General features: G+C 38.8%; 1 protein-coding gene across 1 annotated transcript in view; it reads right to left on the reverse strand.

Annotated features, from left to right (window-relative positions):
* Window positions 1-20,532, reverse strand: part of ttn.2 (titin, tandem duplicate 2) — a 165,278-nt gene that overhangs the window by 87,460 nt on the left and 57,286 nt on the right. Inside the window, exons 81-101 of the mRNA XM_062534131.1 lie at window positions 20,473-20,499; window positions 20,223-20,279; window positions 20,079-20,129; window positions 19,604-19,657; window positions 19,144-19,215; window positions 18,569-18,637; window positions 18,267-18,347; window positions 18,002-18,079; window positions 8,550-8,621; window positions 8,354-8,400; window positions 7,957-8,002; window positions 6,817-6,861; window positions 4,313-4,366; window positions 3,706-4,101; window positions 3,311-3,580; window positions 2,754-3,029; window positions 2,488-2,627; window positions 2,267-2,393; window positions 1,854-2,120; window positions 1,353-1,619; window positions 439-702 (exon numbers count right to left, since the gene is read on the reverse strand). Coding sequence (XP_062390115.1) covers window positions 439-702; window positions 1,353-1,619; window positions 1,854-2,120; window positions 2,267-2,393; window positions 2,488-2,627; window positions 2,754-3,029; window positions 3,311-3,580; window positions 3,706-4,101; window positions 4,313-4,366; window positions 6,817-6,861; window positions 7,957-8,002; window positions 8,354-8,400; window positions 8,550-8,621; window positions 18,002-18,079; window positions 18,267-18,347; window positions 18,569-18,637; window positions 19,144-19,215; window positions 19,604-19,657; window positions 20,079-20,129; window positions 20,223-20,279; window positions 20,473-20,499 — 2,760 coding nt within the window. The remainder of the gene's footprint in view (window positions 1-438; window positions 703-1,352; window positions 1,620-1,853; window positions 2,121-2,266; window positions 2,394-2,487; window positions 2,628-2,753; window positions 3,030-3,310; window positions 3,581-3,705; window positions 4,102-4,312; window positions 4,367-6,816; window positions 6,862-7,956; window positions 8,003-8,353; window positions 8,401-8,549; window positions 8,622-18,001; window positions 18,080-18,266; window positions 18,348-18,568; window positions 18,638-19,143; window positions 19,216-19,603; window positions 19,658-20,078; window positions 20,130-20,222; window positions 20,280-20,472; window positions 20,500-20,532) is intronic.

The following is a 20,532-nucleotide window of genomic DNA, read 5'->3' on the forward strand; positions in this document are numbered from 1 at the left end:
ATGCCATGAAAGTGGATCTAGTCTTAGAGAAATGGTGGAAGCAGTGTATTTCCCAGTGACAGCAGCACTTATTTAATGTACTGTAACTCATTCATCTAAAAACAGACTACATTCTTTAAGCTTTAGACTATAATGTAATACACTTGACATGTTTAATAGTGTCCAATAAATGGACGTGGGATTGTTATTGTGGTGCTCTTAAAAAATACACTAATGTGATCTGAAAACTAGTAGTAATGGGAAACCTGTTTGCATTCCACTATGTCTCAAAGACAGGCCAAAACACATGGCATTTTGTGGTTCCAAAAGGCTGCTTTCTGTGCACAGCAGGGAGTGAAAACAGAAGGGTGTGCAGCTCAGTCAACACTGGAGTGCTTCTGGTATAAAGATCCGGGACGCTTAACAGGGAGGGATCTGCACACTGCTGAAAGTGCCTACCTTCGATATTGAGATTAGCCGAGGTCTTGTCAGTTTCGCAGTCACACACGTATTGACCTTTATCTTTGTCTCCCACTCTCTTAATTATCAGAATCCGTCGTTTCTCTTCAGTCTTTATTGACACCATCTTTGAGGCATTAATTTCTTCCTCATTATGGAACCATCTCACAGGGACATCTTTGTTCAACTCACAGTCCAGGACAACCTCGTCCTTTTCAACTGCTGTATAATCTTGTAATTTTACGACGAAGCGTGCTTCGCCCTCTGGAACATAAAAGTCATAGGGTTTAGAGAGGGAAGAATGTGTCCATCTCTGTCTGCATGAGAGCAAAGCAATTCAGGGATGAAATTGCCACGGAGCAAGATTAAATCTACCACTACACACATTGAGAAAAAAATACGAAATACACTCAACAAAGTAAGCAACAGAGCAGGAGTGTTAGGAAGAATGTAGGGGGAAAAAAAGGGGGGGGGGGGGGGGTTACATATAACCGTGAAGTTTGAGTTTGTGGACATTCTTTTAGCCGCTGTTTGGCATTTTCTGGAGTGATCTCTTTTATTTACATTCCATCGACATGGGTTAACACCATTCTGCTTGGATGGAGTTTAGTTTCATTTTTGGACCATGGAATGGGCACATTCTCACGAGAGAGTATCATTTATCTCATGCATTAGAGATGAAGTTGACAATGAATGAATTATATAAGTTATGAATTATATGTGTTATGAATTCTATACATGTATCATCAAATACATAATGGCATATCTATTTTATCAACAGCAGCAAGAATGTTTACTTTGATCGTGTGACTCATTGTCACAGAAGTTAAAATGAGCTTGTGACTTGGACATACACACAGCAACAGAGAGAGAGAGAGTGAAAGAGAATAAAGTACAGAACAAAATGGGATTACCTAGGACCATCAAGTTTGCCGTTGTAGATATTCCTTTAGCCTCTGCCTTAATTTGGCAGGTGTCATCTAGAGTGATATCCTTTAGTTCTAATATGTGTTTCTTTCCATCAACATGGATTAACACCACTCGGCTCGGATGGAGTTTCGTTTCGTTTTTGTACCATGTAATGGGCACATTCTCATGTGAGAGTTCAAGCTCAAACCGAGCTGTGTTACCTTCCTTCACAGTTTGATCCTTTAATGGTGTGGTGAAGTTGAACCTCATGCCTATAATGTGTTTGTTCAGTGCATAACAGTTTCAGTTTTCATTAACTGACAGTGCACTAGACCTTTTAGAATTATCAGTTGAATTCATTTAAACATTTATTAATTAATTTAGTTATTTAAAGCAGTACTTTAAACATTTAATGAAGAAGACATTTAAGTTTAGCTTAGCTAAGCTTTAAACATTTAATCAAAGTTTATTTGGGTTATATGATTTTAAGGTGGCAAACAACTTACCCTCTACCGTGAGTTTAGCGGTTGACCTTTTGCCCAACACTTCAATAGTGTACTCGCCCTCATCATCAAACTCACAGTGGTTTATAACCAACATGTGCCTTTTCCCATCATCAATGATATCATATTTTGCATCTGAGGTTACAATGTCAGACCCTCTGAACCACATCACCTTTGACACATCCTTAGTGATGGTGCACTCAAACTTTGCCTGTTTCTTTTCAGGCACAGAAACGTCCTTCAGAGGGACAGTGAACTCCATTTCGATTTCTGAGAGATGCGAACAAGAGTTACACAGATCACATTTCTTTTTTTCTTTTCAGCTAATATTACCCTTACCTGTTAAAGGAAATGTGGCATAGAACACCGGTTAACATACAACATACACCTACTCAACAGGTTTTGAACCAACTCACCCTTGACTGTGAGCATTGCAGTGGTGATAGCATTCAGAGCCTGATATGACACTTCACCAGCCTGGTCAAGCTGAACATCCTTTAGAGTGAGGAATCTCTTGGCTCCCTCTGCTCTGATGTCACATGTCTTTATTGAAAGGAAAACAATATGAACCGCATTAACATATACAGTTCATTACATTTGAAAATCGATATGTAGACAATTGAAAGTGAAATCTCACTGGTGATCTCTGCAGAAGTTGTCCATGAAGTTTCCATTCTCCAGGAACGTCCTCTTCTGAAATTTCAGTGTCGAAGTTGGCCTCCTCTTTCTCCACAACTTCAACACTAGACAGAGGCTTCAGGATCTCAGCTTCACGCTCTATAGAAGATAATATGATGAGCAAAATAAATACAAAAGTTGTGCCTGAGTCAACAACCTCAGTATCACAGTACTTATTACAAAGAAATGTATGAACTCATCCACTCAATAAAATATTTGGCATACCACCAAGTGTCAGCTTTGCAGTGTATCTGCGACCCTCTACTTCCATGGCATACTCCGCAACATCCTCAGGGGCTGCATTTTTGATGGTCAAAGTAAGCTCTTTACCATCCTTTGTAACCTCTGTTTTATCTGTTGGATCGATAGGGATTTCTTCATCCCCCTTGAACCACTTCCAGTTTGGTGTGTCTTTGTAGAGTTCACACTTGAATGTGGCAGTAGCTTTAGGCTTCACGTGCTGGTCTTTCAGTGGTCTCACTAACCAGTCTTTGATGATTTCTGCAGTGGATACAGATATGTGTTAGGTGTTTTGGTTGGAAGTAAGTTTAACATATGGTGTGGATTTGTAGAAAAGTAGACTTGCTGACTGAATTTAACCCTGTCAGGTCATCTTGTTCTTTAACTGTGCTAATATATGCATACTGTGGTGTCAGTTTATTACAAGTTGAAATTATTTTACTCAGTCAAAGCCATAAAATTACAAGACTGTGTTAAACCTTGTCCACAAATATTCAGAGTGTAATCACAATATAAAGCTGTGAAAGTCAGTAAACCCTTACCAATGATTTTGACCTTTGACTCTGTCTGGATATCTTCACACTCGCATACGTACATTCCAGCATCCTCTTCCTGAGCGTTGTGGATTGTCACAGCGCGTTGCAGTCCAATGGAAGCTACTTGGATCTTTCCAGGAACTGTTATAAAAGGTGTGCCATTTCTCTTCCATGTCACCTCCTTGTCCTTGTTCAACTCACAGGTCAGGTACAGATGCTGTCCCTTCATAACAGACGTCTCCTCCTCAAGTGTCTTCACGAATTTCACTGGCAGCTCTGCAAAAAGAAAAGACAAGATTTCTTTGCATTAATACATATCAAAAGGGTTAGCGTAAGGTCTGAGAACATTTTACAGATGTGAATGCCTATGTCTTTGCACACAGCGCTCTGTGTACACCTACCTTCCACAATGAGCTTGGCAGTTGAGGTCTTCTCCTTTTTGCCAAGCGTGGCCACACAAGTGTATTCACCGCGGTCAGAGAGTTGGACGTCAATAATTGCCAATTTGCGGTCTTTGCCGTCAGAGGTGAACTTGTGCTTAGGGCTCTCCCTCAAGTTGCTGCCGTCCTTCATCCATGTGGTGATGGCAGTGGAGGGCGACACCTCACACTCAAACACAGCAGAGGTACCAATCGACTCGGCCTCTGACAACACAATGTCTTTGAGCTCCTTGATGAATTTCAGTGGGACAGCCTTCAGCTGGAATCCAGCGAATGGTGGCTCCTCTGGAGGTTTGCCACCTCCAGCTCCTCTACCTCTACCTCTACCTCCTTCTCCTGGGGATGGAGTTTGTTTTGCTGAAATGCACAAGAAGACATTTCATTACTTCCTCTTTCATTTAACACACTACCCATATTTTTCAAAAGATTCCATGGAATATTTTATGTGCAATACAATACAATACAAAACAACACAAATCAAACATGTTCAAACAATTGACATACCTAGCAGATTGAGTATACCATATCAAAAGTAAATGTTGCATGCTACTAATAGAGCAAGACTCACGTTTCAAGCCTCTTCCTCTTCCACCTGCTGCTCCTGTATCTTTAGGAGTTCCCTCTGAATCGTTACAATACAACAAATTATTTCCAGGTAGTACCTCTACACACTAGAACAGTCTGTTTCATATGAATACAAATATTCTGGATGTAATGACACGGAAACAACGGCTAAATACAGTTTTTGAGTAAAGATGAAGGGATCATGCCACTTTTTAATGGAATGATCTGTTAGGTGGCTTATATGCCCTCAATGATAAAGTAATTATAAACAAAGTATTACAATGACAGACAACAGCAAGAGACATTGGGACATGGCTTACAATGACTGGATGACATAAGTTGGGACAAAAGACACAATGGCTTACTGTCACAGGATGACATAGATGTGGGGACAAGAGACAAAATGACAACATTTTGACAAAATGACAATAACAGTCACATGATGACACATAAGTGAGGACAATGATCACAATTAAGAACAGATGATGTTAAGAATGTTTCAACAAAAGACAGTGAGGATGAAGATGGTGATGAGGATTACGCCCGATGGAAAAAGGGTCGGTTTATTGTCCAATCACGGGGAAGATGAGGCATTCACTGGTGAGGACTCACAGCCACCCTCTCTCACCTCGCCGGACCATTCCCGGAGTCTCAACCCCGTCTTCTAGATCTTCAGAGCCATAGCTTTCACGCGGAGCAAGTTCCCATCCCCACTCTTCTTCATCATCGTCTTCTTCAGGCTCATGCTCTAGTTCCTCTACTTCTTCTTCTGGCTGAGTTGATATCTTCGTTAGCATCAAGGCACTTGGAGACAACTCTTTTATCATAGGGGCTCCCTTTGCTTTTTCAGGTTCAGTCTTTTCTTCTTTAGGTGAGACTTTCTGTGGAACCTTCTTCAAAGTGACAGGCTCAATAGAATCTTTGGGTGATACCTTTTTAGGTATCTTCTTAGCATCAACACTAGGCTTTTTCTCCACTGGCACAGCATCCACAGGTTTCAGTTTTGGCTTCTCCGGCTCTTTCTCTTTCGGTGTTTCGGCCTTAGGCCGCTGTTCAACCTTCTTAAGCTGTACAGGTTTTTCCTCCTCCTTAGGAGTTGGTTCCTTCTTCTTCAGAGGAGTGATCTTGGGACTGGGTTTCTTCTCTAGCTCAGTAGGCAATTCAGGTTTCTTTACCTTCTCAGGTTCCTTCTCAGGTGTTTCATCTCTTGGAGTCCGAGTAGGTTTTTTCATTTCAGTGGGTTTTGTTTCTTTAGATTCTGGGACCTTTTTGTCAGCAGGGGAATCTGTTTTTGTTGCTGGTTTTGCAAATGGTTTTAGTTGAACCTTTCCGATCTCCTCGTCTTCTGAAGGAATTCTTTTTGCCTTTCCAAGGCGTAGCTTATCATCTAGAGTTTTCTCATCCGTGGGGACTTTTTCAACAGGCTTCTGCACAATCTCTTTCTCCTTTTGGTCTATTTTAGTAGGCTCTTCCTTCTTCTTTGGAGCAACTGGTTCTTTTACTTGTTCATCTCTCTTAGATCGCTCCCCTATTTCAATAGGTTGATATTTTTGGTCATCTTTCTTTGCCTTTTCAGGCTCAGGTTCTGGTTTACCTGGTTTCTCAAAAGGTTTGAGCTTCACAGTTTCTGGCTCTTTAGCATCGGATGGTAACTTCGATACTTTCTTCAGTGCTAAACTGGGTTCTTTAGGTGAATCTTCCTTTGGTGCCTTTGGTGTTTTCTTCAAACCAGGTTTGTCTTCTTTGCCTTTTTCAACCTCTGGCTTTTTCTTCTGAGGAACAGAACGCTCTTCAGTAGTGTCTTTAGTTGGCACCTCTTTAGGTTTCTTAGCCTGATCGTGCTCATCTGGTGTTCTCTTTTCCCTGTCCAGAGGTGTCCTGTCAGGCCTTTTGATTGTTTCATAAGCTTCAATGCTGAACTCTGCCTCATGGGTTTCTTTAACGTAAACCTCTGTGACGGCTTTAGAGTAAACCATCTCCTCCTCATGAACCTCAGGCTTTATTACTGGCTTGAGCTTTATCGCTTCAGCAGTTTGAGATTCATCAGTGGGAATCCTAGACATTTTCTTCAGCTTTAGAGATTCCTGTGCTTCTTCCTTAATCTCGGTTATTTTCACAACTTTCTTCAAGGTTGGGACCACAAACGCTTCCTCTTCCTTGACCTGAGCTTTACCTTCAAAGTTTTGATTTGCAGATTGACAATAAAGACATCAAATAACATACAAACATTTAGAAAACATTTAAAACACATAAAAGATACATTTAGATTTCCAAAGCAGAAGCCCATTCACACCACCTCCATCACTTATTCCTCAACATAAATAGCTATAAAATGCCCATCCTGGACAATCAACAGTATGCACACCAGTCAGCCCACAAATATCCAACATATTAAGATACAGTATGCCACATAAAAGGCTCAATGGTTTATATATAAAAGATATCATAATTGAGGAAGCATTATATGGTCAGTAGTGATCATGAAATTTTTTTTTATAATGGTCATACCTTTTCTAACTGGTCCAGGTGCAGAAACAGGTCCTTTGTCACCATCTAGCGTAGAGATTAATATTTCACAGACAAAAGTCAAACAAATAGTAATTGCAGTTATGATACCAGAATAGGAAATCCTATTTGGTGGCAAATGTGGATTAAAGCATATATTGAATTATATTATATCAAAGAAAAGAGATAAAGAATAAATGTTTCAATCGTAAATGTTTCAATTATATTCAAAATGAATATAATGTACTAAGAAAAAGATAGCAAAACAGTGTGTAAGAAAAATGCATAAGAATAAGGTATCAAACAGCAATAGAGATTAAACTTTGTTTCATGCCTGTTAGTGTGACACATGCTACTTGGTGTGAGGGTAACCAATAGGTATCCCAGAAATCACCAAAAGAAAAAAAGAAGAGTTTTTAAAAAAAAGACATAAAAAAGAGTTGGTGTAGTGCTGTCATCATTATTGCTGTTGACAGTGCGTACAAGATTATGTGGAAGAACAGGAAGTGGATGAAGAAATAAGCAAACCCAATCAAATTGGAAACGGGAACATTATAAATAATGGGTCATGAAAAATGGGAGAAAAATCTATTACAAAAAATTCTTCAGTTGGATACCTTCTTCTTGACTCTCTTCAGCTTCAATCATTTCAATGATTTCTCTTTCTGTGATTTCTTCACTCTCCTTTCCCCACACTTCAGCTTCAAATATTACGTTGTAAGTTATGCCAGCAAAAATATTTGGTAAGTTTCAAATAGAAGAGTGCAACATGAAAAAAAAGTTAAATGTTGCAATTGTAAGTTTCGGGATAAAGTGTGTTTAAAAAGTGAGTAAAAGTAAGGATCATATCAAAGAGCAATTCAGTATACTGTGGGATATTAATAAATTGACAACAACCCTGGCATACCTTCAAGTTCAGTAGGCGATTCAGGTGATTCTGTCTTTGTTGCAAATTCAGGGGAAGCTTTCTTTTCAACTTTTGGCACTTTAAATATAAAGCATTGATAATGTCAAAATAAAGGGAATCAAATGATTCAGCGTTCTTTTATCTATTAATATTGCTATAATTTTGGGATTGTTAAAGCAATGCTGGAACAAAGCCATATGCATGTGCCTCTGAGATCAACCACAGCTCTCCCATACCTTGAGGTGGAGAGACTTTCTTTGCAGCAGGTTCAGGAGATGGTTTCTTTTCGGCTTTTGATACTTTTGATTCAGACAATGTAAGGGAGGGATGTAAAGGGAAATGCAAATCAGGGTGATCAGAATAAGATGTGAAGACATGACACCTCTAGCGAGGCTGAGATAAAGAGATTATATGACCCATAGCTCAAAGTTTATCATTGTTGTTTGTTTAGGAATATAAATATAAATATTAAAAAGAGAAAGGATAAACATACATACAGAAGTAAAGGGCAATATGATAAACATGTATATGCGCTCCATGATTATTCAACAATGATAAAGAGATGCCAGGGTATTGGATAAAGTCTGGTTGTACATAAATATGCAAAACAAGGGTACCTTGAGGTGGAGACACTTTCTTTGCAGCAGTTTCAGGGGATGGTTTCTTTTCAGGTGTAGGCACTTTAAATGGAAGATTTTCAAGGTCACAAAAATGATAGATGGTAGTTCATTTGGATACAGATCACACACACACAGCCACAAGATAAACAAACAAAAGATGCATGCTTGTGTCCGACAATCTGACACACAATCTCACATAGAGATAATACCTTTAGCCGGCGCAACTTCCTTTTTCTCTGGCACGGGAGTCTTTTCAGGAGTTTTCTTCTCTTGCTCAGGTACTTAATGATAAAAGACATATGCAGTGTAAATGTGAGAATTCACAAGACAATAAAAGCTGACAAAGACCCGGTACAGAGAGAGATACAGACAGCGACAACAAGAACAATAAATGTTTAGAACAGACAGCACATCTAAGAAAGAGCTTGGCACACAGTATGTACCTTTAGGGGGAGAAACCTCAGGTTTTACTGACACCGATTTTGTATCAAGAGCAGCCTTCTTCTCTGGTTCAGGCACTTAATATTACCCAAGAGAAACAATGTTATAAAAAGCTGAGCAGACAAACAAGGCATGGAAAACAACAAACAACAACAAACAAACAACTTATGATGAGTAGAAGACACACAAACACAAGAAATCTTAAAGATACCCCAGCATATGTGCTGTACCTTTTGGTGCTGCAGGTTCTTTTACTGGTGTCTTCTTTTTCTCCTCAGGCACTTAAGATTAGACGGAAAAAAAATACTAAGTAAAAACAAATCGATGTTAAATCAATGTCTTTTAAAGAGCCCTATTTCCAGGCTCAGACATAACAACAAGACATAAAGATAACACAACAACACAGAGAGACAAACAGAGTGATAAACACACAAAAAACCCAACAAGTTGGAGGTACAGACAAATACAGTATGAACAAAGATTTTTTTAAGAGAATTATTGGCATACTGTATACCTTTCTGGGGAGGTACTTCTTCTTTTACTGAGACTGGAGTTTTTGCAGGAGGGGCCTTCTTTTCTGGTTCAGCCACTTATCATTGCCAAAGGGAAACAGAAACCACACGCAACTAAGCACATGTGCAATATAAATGTCACACAATGAGGACAACACAAATTGTTTGCCCGCAATTTGTGAAAGCTGAATGATGATATATAATAAATGTAATTTAAAGACCCAAGGCACATTGCATGTACCTTTCTGGGGAGTAACCTCTTCTTTTAATGGTTCAGGTTTTCTTTCAAGAGGTTTCTTTTCAGGTTCAGGCACTTTATAAGTGAGAAGCACATTGTAAGAGGGATATGCGAATCAGATGCAATCAAGCACAAGAGTGAGCAGGCACACAAGAGGACAACATACAACAAACAACAAAATTAAGAACAACACAGGGACTTAAGAGGTTTCAAGACCACTCTTTGTATACCTTTTTGAAGAGTAATCTCTTCTTTTAATGCCTCAGGTTTCCTTTCAAGAGGTTTCTTTGCTGGTTCAGACACTTAATGTTAGTAGAGGTAGACACAAACCAAGAGCAGATGAGCACGAGTACATACTGTACAGTACACACACAAAATACACTGAAACACAAACTGAAACACGAGCAACACGCACATAAAATCAAGAAATGTTGATGATTTCAAGACCCTGGCACTTTGTTGTACCTTTTGGGGGAGTAACCTCTTCTTTTATTGTCACTTGCTTTGTTTCAAGAACTTTCTTCACTGGTTCTGTCACTTATATTATCAAACAAAAAGCACAGGCAGATACAATATAGCTCAGTACAGGGGTTACTACAAACAAGAGCAAATAACAAGAACGACAAAAACATACAACACGCACAACATTGAAGACAGACAGCACAGACAAAATAAGATGCATTGCTCATTTTAAGACCTGAGCACATTTCATATACCTTTTTTAGGAACCTCTTCTTTTAATGATTCTGGTTTTCTTTCAACGGCCTTCTTCTTTGGTTCAGGCACTTAGTATTGTCAGAGAAGTAGAAATTGTACAAGTAAAAATAAAGTCTATAATGATAGACAAGAAATGACTGAAAACACAACAATCACAAAGTAATTCAAGACAGGTAACACAAAGACAAGGCAAGAGATTTTGCTCATTTGAAGACTCATTGTGTGTTTGGGCCTTTTGAGGAAAAGTCGTTCAAGAACTGCCTTCTCTGATTACATACATAATCACATAGATCTAAGAACACGTGAACAACACAACACAAATACACAGAACACGTATGTGCCAAATGACACAGAAAAGGTCAGTGCATTTACTCGGTGGCACATTTTCTGTACCTTTTGGCGGAGCAACCTCTTCTAATGGAATAGGAATCCTTTCATGAACCACCTTCTCTGTTTCTGGTAAGTATACGCAAGAGAACACATACAAAGCTTGGCTAAGTACCAGATCAACATACTACAAAACATAAAGGCATGCAAAAAGAGGTTAAGATTTTTCGCAAGATACCCCGGCACACATTTTGTACCTTTTGGGGGAGAAATGTCTTCTTTCAAAGAAACTGGAATTGTTTCGAGATGGATCTTTCTATCGACTTCTGGCACTTGACAACCAAGAAAGATATATATATATATACATTACATAAGGCTGAAGACAAGAGTAATGCAAACAATGGACCGACAAACAAAATTTGAACTGTCATTCAAACACGTCTTGGTACACATTTTGTACCTTTTGGGAGAGCGACATCATCCTTAACTGGTATGTATTTCTTTTCAGGGGATGCCTTCTTTTCTTGTTGAAGAACTTCCCAAGAGAAACACATGCAAAGTATAGATAATGGAACACAACACAATCATGACATGAAACAGACACAGATGAAAGACACCTGACACCGCAAAAGACTTTTCAAAGAGTGATTTCCCCAGTGGTCCTGTACCTTTTTGGGGAGGAAGTTCTTCTACTGTTCCCACGGGTTTTCTGTCTGGAGGAGCTTTCCTCTCTGGTTCAGGCACTTGAGGATATAATTCAAGATGTATATTTACTACATCGAACATGGTTTGTAAGGAAATCATGGAGTTGCATAACAATAACAGAGATGCTAGAGTTGTAATATCTCAAGAGAAAAGGTGAAAGTGTACTGTGAAAATATCCAAGATGTTGGTGTCTAATTGCAACAATAACAGCAACAGTAGTGGAGAGTGAAAGATATGACAGTGCAAGTGACGACGAGCAAGTGTAAACATGGACGGTGGATTATATTCCAGGGTGCACGCAAGAGAAAAATCAAAGTGTCCATTTGGAATGAGTTGCAAAATGAGTGAAAAAAAATTGTGGTCTAAGAAGTGTTCGAGAAAATAATACTGCCCAAGAGGACAACATTTTGATACCTATACGGTAGGTTGCTTGGGGCATTTCGGCCTGCCTCTGACCCATCTCTTTTTCAGGAGCTCCCTCTTTATGTTGTGACGACTTTGTTTTTTTCTTATCTTTCTCAAGAGTAGCACTGACTTTGGCGGGAGATACATCTTCCAGTCTTGACGCCATCTCGGGAGGATGTATGTGATCAAGTTCCTTTCTGGTAGATTCTCCAGCTGGTGGTTTTATTTCTCCATAGTAACATTTCTTTGAGCTGTCACTGTCTGCCTCTGACAGAATCAGGTCTTGGCTTGATAGAGTACTTTCCTGAAGTCTATATTTTAATGTTTGGTCTACATTTGATGTTGGGATATCTTTTACTGTTGGCTCTACTTTACTGTGGGCGTTTTCTACTTCAATTTTGTTATTACTATCTACAATTTCTCCCAGCAAAGTGGTTTCTTTCTGTTTTGCTGTAGCTCCTCTCCATGGATCAACTCTATCCCTCCCAATATTGGTGGAATTTGATTGAATATCAGGACCAAATTCATATATTTTTGTAGAACCATCATGTTTAGCAGCATTAATGTCATCCTGAGTGGTGAGGCCTTTCCCTCTCAATCCACTTTCCAGTTGCTTTAGAGGGATATCCCTTGAAACAGGGGTTACACCGCTCTGAGACTTTGAAGGGGATACTGGCTCCTCAATCGAGTGTCTTCGGCTCACTAATGAGATGACTTTATCTTCAGAGACATCTGATCCTTTACTGAGACAATGGTCCTTTATAATTGCGACTGATCTATCAGCATCACTTATATCAAGATTTGTAGGATTTATGCTCTCTTCATGGACTTTTTGAGATAATCCCTTACTCACTTGGACTACTCCCTTTCCTGGCATTTCTGGCAATGTTTTATCAGTTCCTTGAGTCATACTAACGGCTTCCTGATGTACCTTAGGGCCAATTTGGCCACTGCTATCAACATGTTTTGCAAGGTTGTCTCTTGTATTAGACCCAAGACTGATATTGTCATTTCTTGATTTTATTTGTTCTCTATCATCTGGGAGGCTTTTGACTTTTTGAGAATCCATATCACTGTCTCTTGGCTGTCCTTCAACTGTTTTCAAAGCCTTCTTTAGAGTGTCTCTTAAAATGTCTGTCACCTCTTGCCTCCTTCCTTTTTGTGTTAGGATTTTGGGTACCTTGCCCTCAATGTCAGTTTTTGCGATATTTAGCTCTTGGAATTGCTTGTTTGAAATCTGGTCACTGCTCTCATCTGATGATCGAGATGCTCTTGACAATCTAGAGGGGAAATGTTCCACCTCATGAGTCATAGTTTCAAGACTTTTAGGAGTTTTATCCCTCAAAGAATAACTTTCATGAAATGTTTCTACTGATTTTGTTACCTGATCCCCACTAATAGCTTTGCCCTGAGTCATTGGTGGTGACACTGTTTTTTTAACAGATTGAGTGTGAACTGTAAATGGAAGTCTTTCAGTTTGAACAATATCTGATTCTTTCTTACTTGACAACTTTGTTTTTTCAGAATCCTTTATGAGATGACTATCAATGTCTGGACTAACTTTGTGTCCTTTAGAAGTCATTCCTACATTTGCTTGTATCTCTCTTGCTTCTGGAGTTTGTACCATTCTTCTTTTGACTCTAGACTGTTCCGTCAAGTGGCCAAATTGATCAGTTTTAGGAAAAGCTGCAGGTGGAATTAGTTTTGAATTGTTGTCTTCATTACTAGTGATACTTGACTCTTGATAACGGACACTCATTTGTTCAGGAAAGTTAGCTTCTGAACTGTAACCGAAAGGCTCTATTTCTGTATTATAACCTAAAAGGTTATCAGGCTTTATGGATTCTACCCCTGTGTCTCTTGAAAACACTGGCAGTTCATCTAGATCCTGTCCCTGATATTTGGCTAGGGTTGTGCTCCTGGGTTGTGGTGTTCTCACTAAATTAACTTCAGTTTGTTCACTGTACAGTTCAACTAAATCTTTTGGAAGAATTTGGCTACTTTGTCTTGATAAATTAGACTGGTTTTGAATGTTCTCTAATGGATCTCTGTCTCCTAATTGGGGTAGAATATGATATTTTTCTGCAGGTCCAGTCTGTTTGATTTTTGTTTCAAGCGATTCTATACTTTCTTCTTTTAGGGAATATTTTTCAGATTTTTCTTTTGATTTTGGCATAATGTGTGTATTTAATGTACCCTGAATGGAAGGCTCTAAAGGTGACACTGTTTGCTCAGTTGATTTAGTTTTAACAGTCAGAAATTCTACATTCTTGGGACTAGTGATTTCCATTTCTTTTACATATGAAAAGATTGGTCTCTGAAGATGTTTCATCTCAACACTTTCAAAAGTTTGTGTGCTCTCCATACAGTCTTTTGCAGGGATTTCTATATTCTCTGGGAAATCTTCCTTATCGGCAAAGTTTTTGGATGGGTGGCAAATTTGTCCTTGGCCTTTACATGCTTCTTTATATTCAAAGGCCTTTTCTGGCAGTTCATGGCCAAAGTCTTGAGTGTCATAAAACTCATTTCCCCTGCTGTGTGTTTTATTGTATCTTAGCACGATATCTGAGGGTTCTGGAGAAATTTGGAAATGTTGCTGGATTGCCCCAGGCTCCTTGTCTAACTTCTGAATTGATCCTAAAGTTTTAGAATCATTAATAAGAGCTCCTTCATCTGTGTAAGGCCAAATCTCTTTGAATTCAGTATCCTGCCATTCAGTTCCACTTATGTTAGCGGGACTTTCAATGTCTTTGCCAGTTCTGCAACTTGCAATAGAGGCACCTTGTCGCTCAGAAAAGCTTTTTGATGAATCATCACAAGGTCTTCTTTGCTCTTCATTAATGGCAACACTTTTTGCCATTATTGATTTCCTTTCTGACAGTTCTTTCCTGTCCTGATATTGAGGTCTAGATGGTGTCTGAAGAGTAACATCTTTCTTCTCTTCCTCTAAAAATGCATTATTTTGAACAGCAGATGCAACATTTGGGGACGAAGGACCCACATTATAGAATTCCTCTTTTTGTGGGGCTGTTCTACTAAATATGTCCAATTCATCTAAATTAAGAGTCATTACATAGTTTTTGTCTGGTTTTCTGTCCAGTGTAGCGATTATCCATTCTTTTGATTCAATTTTAGATTTTTCTTCAGAAAAAATGTCCTTCTTCTCTGGATGCAATGCTGAAAAAGTCTTGATATGAAGACATTCTTTTTGAGATGATCTTTCATTCTCAGGTGACATAAATGGCATCTTCTTGGGTTTAGTCTTCTGAAGATTTGTAGATGCTTCAAGATCTAAGATATTTTCAAGAATATGCAACCAAACAGTTGCAATACAAAACATATTACTTCAGAGTTTCTTATTTCATCTTATTTCAAGATGTGCATGGCGACGTTCTGCTCGTTGTGTGCTTGTTTTAATGTATAATGTATTGTTTTCACATACAATGAATGAGTATGAATGTACCTTTCTTCGTCAGAGTTTCTTTTCTCTCAGCAGTAGCTTCTACTGCCATGGTGGTCGTCTCTGACATTATGGTTGTCTTCATAGCAATCTCTGGTTCTTCAAAAGAACAAGTCACTTTTAGCTATTTAGCTGAGTAATGACCATAACTTATATTTTCAATGTTGAACATGACCACATACCAAAGGAGTGGTAACTGATAATACTGCAATAGATGATGGTATATTGCAATAGATAGATACCTGTGACTGAAGGAATGTCTTTTTTAGGTTTAGTCGCAGGGACATCCCTGGAGGCCCCCTTCTGCTCTATGGGCTCCGTCACTTTACAAGATACACATTGAGTTACTAGAGATGCTAACATAAAAGCACTATATCCTTTGTCAGTGTACTGGCAAGTGACTTTAGTACCTTTAGGTTTAATGGAATCCTTTATGGTCCTTTGAGACTCAGGTTTTGATGGTTCCAGTGGCTCTACTTCCACAGGAACTATGAAAATATTATTTGAGGGATTGTTTTCATAAATGTGATCACATTAAAGTATCTACTAACATGTCCACAAGAGGGCAAAAAGCATAAGTCATTCTATCGAATGTACCTTTTTTCGTCAGAGTTTCTTTTCTCTCAGCAGTAGCTTCTACTACCATGGTGGTCGTATCTGACATTATGGTTGTCTTCATAGAAATCTCTGGTTCTTCAAAAGAACAAGTCACTTTTAGCTATTTAGCTGAGTAATGACCATTACTTATATTTTCAATGTTGAACATGACCACACACCAAAGGAGTGGTAACTCCAAATAATGTTGGCTAGTATATTGCAATAGATATACCTGTGACTGAAGGAATGTCTTTTTTAGGTTTAGTCACGTGGACATCCCTGGAGGCCCCCTTCTGCTCTATGGGCTCCGTCACTTTACAAGATACATATTGAGTTACTTGAGATGCTAACATAAAAGCACTATAAATGCAGTTCATTTAAGTGCTATCCTTTGTCAGTGTACTGGCAAGTGACTTTAGTACCTTTAGGTTTTATGGAATCCTTTATGGTCCTTTGAGGCTCAGGTTTTGATGGTTCCAGTGGCTCTACTTCCACAGGAACTATGGAAATATTGTTTGAGGGATAATTTTCATAAATGTGATAACATAAAAGTATCTACTAACATGACCGCAAGAAGGTAAAAAGAATAAGTCACTCTATCGAGTGAAAAGACATATTTTGACATTAGACAAAACAACAAATACCCAACAGGTACAAACAACACACATACCATTTAGATGGTAACAGGACACAGAAAGACCACATCAGTGATCAGGGACAAACTCGGAGCAAGACAAAAACACAAATGACTGACAGACTGACATTTACCATGAACAGACACAGGACAGAAACAGGTAAGACTCGAAGGCAGAATTTCACATATCTGAAGTGTGATCTACCTTTTTCATGTGAAATCTCTATCTTCTGGGGTATAGCTTCATCTTGTTTTCTAGAGGGAATTGTAACCTCTTTTCTTTGAAGTACCACCATTTCTGTTTCTTCTTGAATAATTGTTGTGACTTCTGCTCTCTTTTGAACTTCAACAATAGCTTTGAAAGAGCAATTGAGGGAAAAGGAAGAGTAAGACTGTTGTGACCAATTGGTCATCAGCAGAACAGCAAAGACATACCACAGGAACAAAAGACAAACATAGATCACATACTGTACAGTATATCCCTTGTCAGGATTTAAAAACAGACAAATACATACAAAAAGATGGATTCCTTGTGGGTAAAAAAAGAACATTGAGACAAAAGAAAGTGTTTTGTCTCAGTGATGAGACATGAACATATACCTTTTGGTGCGGCAACTTCTGGCTGGGTTGGTGTCGGCTCTGGTTTTCTAGCTGGTACTGTTTTTGGCGGCTCTGATGGTTCTGGAACAGGGGGTTTCTTTGCCTCCACAGGGACTTAAAAGAACATGGGCTTTGTTTTGATTTCATACAACAACACAGTTTATCTATCAGAAGTGACATGCAAAGAGCTGGCTTCTTGGAGTGTGTCTCCACAAAGAGAACCAAAACAGACAAGAAAGTACAGACATACTGCAGACAATACAACACAACTGGGACCAATGAGTTGGCAAGCATGGCACAGTGCCACACAAACAAGACATACATGAAATACCTTTAGCCTGGGGTGCTTCTGGTTTCTTTGGCGGTGCTGCTTTAGGTTCAGGTTTAGGTTCCGGTTCAGCTTTAGGCGCAGGAACTGGTTTAGGCTCAGCAGCCACCTGTGGTTTAGGCTCAGCTGGCACCTTTGGCTCAACAGCCGCAGGTGCTGCAGGTGTTTGGACATCTTTAGGTGATGTAAATATACTGCTATTAGTGATTGATAACAAGGTTGTGACAAGAGGCTGAGACTTCAACAAGAAAAGAGGAGTGTAAGCTGTGCAGAACATGGGACAGACATCATGCTAGACACAGTGAGGAACAGTGATTTAAGACACACAATGAATCACTCAAAACAACATGAATGAAAAAACAGCAACTGACATCACAGGTGGTGAGGTACAATGCTTACAGATTATGGTGTGAAAGAAAAGAGCAGTTGAACATATAGCGAAACACTGAAGCAATATATATGAGAAGATTGCAACTGACATTACACGCGGTGAGATACAATACTTAAAGACAATGACACTGAAGACAAGAGTAATCAAACTCACAGTGAAACACTCAAACTACACAGATGGAAAGACAGCTGGTGACATTATGCGCTGACAATACACACATGAATGAAGCGTGTTCAACAAGAGCGATAAACACTAGAACAATACACTCAAGAGCTAACATAGATGCAAACCAAACAAGACATATACCTTTTTTAGGAGTGACCTGTTGTTCTACAGGAGCAGTGGGAGTTGGCTTAGGAACAGAAACCTTTGGCTCTTCGTGTTCTTAAAAGTGAGTAAGTACATATAACACAAACATTTCAATGTTGGACATACAGAACATACTCAGTGAGATTTCCTTGGGCATACACAAAAGAGAATAGAGACAGTAGACGGACGGGAGATTAACACTGAAAGGGACTCACAGGACAAACAATAAGAGAGGAAAGGACAAACATAGGATTCATCATACCTTTTGGTTTTGGAACATCCTTTTTCTCTGGCACTTTTACTGGAATTACTTTTTCCTCCACGGGCTTCTTGGCTTCAGGTACTTAAAAATATCATCATGAATGTCAATTCAAAGCTATGTCTCTTCAAGATGTTAGAATCACCCTTAATTATTTCACATTGAAATATTAAATGAAATCATATGCCATGAATGTCATGATAGAAGATAGACAAAACATTCCGTTGACAAACAAAACCAACTGTTAAAGAGCTTTACACACATGGTGTCAACAGAGTAAGGTAAGACAGAGACACTTTAAATACCTTTAGCTGGTTCCTGTTTCTTTGGTTCTTTGGCAGACGGTTTCTCTTCAGGCTTGTGAGCCTCAGGAACTTAAAGAACAATTACTTCATTAAAGCAAAGCCAAAAGCTAAGTGCAAGCACTAAGCATTAGAGATCCACAGAGGTTAGACACAGGCTTGTTATATACGCATAAGACAACACAAATATTCACATACGCTACATCTACAGACAGTGGACATATGTTCTGACAACCAAGACGATACAGTTAGCAAAACAGACTTATGGATTATTAAAGAGTTATGGAAGCAAACACTCACAAAGACAAGGACATGGAGAAGGCATAATGTTTACATAAGAGCAAACATAACAAGAATAATCTACAAACAATACACACAATTCACACAGTGACATTGGAATGATCCAATGAAAGTTAAGCAACACTCAACAATGACCAAACCACAAATGGTAGACAAAACAAATGGAAAACAAATGAGCAAGACATAACTGACATCAACCTTGACTGCTTTTTGATTCTTTTGCCATTCCATAGCGTATTGCCTCGGCTTGCCACAAAAGCTCGCATTTTATTATATACCTCTCTCTGGAGCCTCCTCTCTCATGCCTAATTTCGCCCTCTGGACTGGTTCCTCCACAGGCACCCTTGGAACTGGTTAGAGAATGAGAATGGACTTAGAGACATACAAAAACATACACACATTAATCTGTACATTACAAGTGTCAAAGATGGAACATAAACATGAGACCACCTGAAAAGGAGGGAGTCATTTGCAACTCACAAGGAAAGACAATACACATTACAATAAAAGGGCAGGGCATGTAGGCAAAAATGACCTTCTGGTCTATAAGCTGACAGACTCACAAGGACAAAACAAAAGATGCAAACATTTTATGAAAGCACACAAGACAATAGGACAAAACAAAATTCCGTCAATAAGAACAAAAAAGGTTAAACATAAAAGAGCGAAAAAGGAGTTAAGAGAGATTCATAAGAACAAAGCAAAACAAGGATGAGTACAATGAGAACACATTAATACCTTCAACTGTAGTGACCTCCTGCACTATCATTTCTTCTGACCAGATCTCTCGTTCTGGAGAATGGTAACAATCCGTGATAAGAAATCAAGCAAGATGGCAAAAATATTACAATGTAAGACATCCGTTCAGTCATTCTTTTGTGGGTACACACGACGTTAGCTGTTTTCACGTTATTAGGCTGTTTAATCTTTGATTCATGAAGAGAGGGTTAAAGGATGAACTCTGCTATTGTTATTGATGGAATGATTTCACACTGAGCTTTTTAGTGAATGATGGAGTGAAACATGACATGAAGAGTGACAAAAAAAGATGGAAAAAGTCTCCATCTTTTGTTCATTTTCCAATGTTTTGATGACGTAAGGGTTAAAGGATGAACACCGTTATGGACATTAATAAGGATTTCACGGGGAGGTTAAAAAAATTATGAGTCAGATGGAAGAGTGATGAAAAATGATGACTAAAAAGACGTTGTACCTCGTATCTCCATCTTCTCCTCATACTGATAGTATTCAGTTGATGATTCTTCTTTTAGAAAATAGTAACACACACATCACCATTTGTTTGTTTGTTTGTGTGTTAATGTACAAATTAGAGTCTGTGCACAAGTCCCATTCTTACCTTTAATGGCAAATGCAGTAGGTGCATCGGGCACTTGAATTGATGTGTCAGGGACATCTGAAGGGTGTTAAAAATAAGCTATGATCTTTGAACTCACTGATTGTGTCAATATGAAAGTCTTGTGCTGTTATACTGTATACTGTGACTTGTGTTTGTGTTTATTGTGTCTTGTTTTGCCACGTAAGCCACTTGAAAAATACACAAGTGGTTTGATAAATTCTATGTTGAAAGTTGAAAATGCGTTACTCACCATAAGGCAACCTTCCTAATTCAATTTCTGTGAAAGGAGGCAAAATGGCATTACAACCTA

Source organism: Sardina pilchardus, chromosome 4, assembly GCF_963854185.1.
Source record: "Sardina pilchardus chromosome 4, fSarPil1.1, whole genome shotgun sequence".
Lineage (NCBI taxonomy): Eukaryota > Metazoa > Chordata > Actinopteri > Clupeiformes > Clupeidae > Sardina > Sardina pilchardus.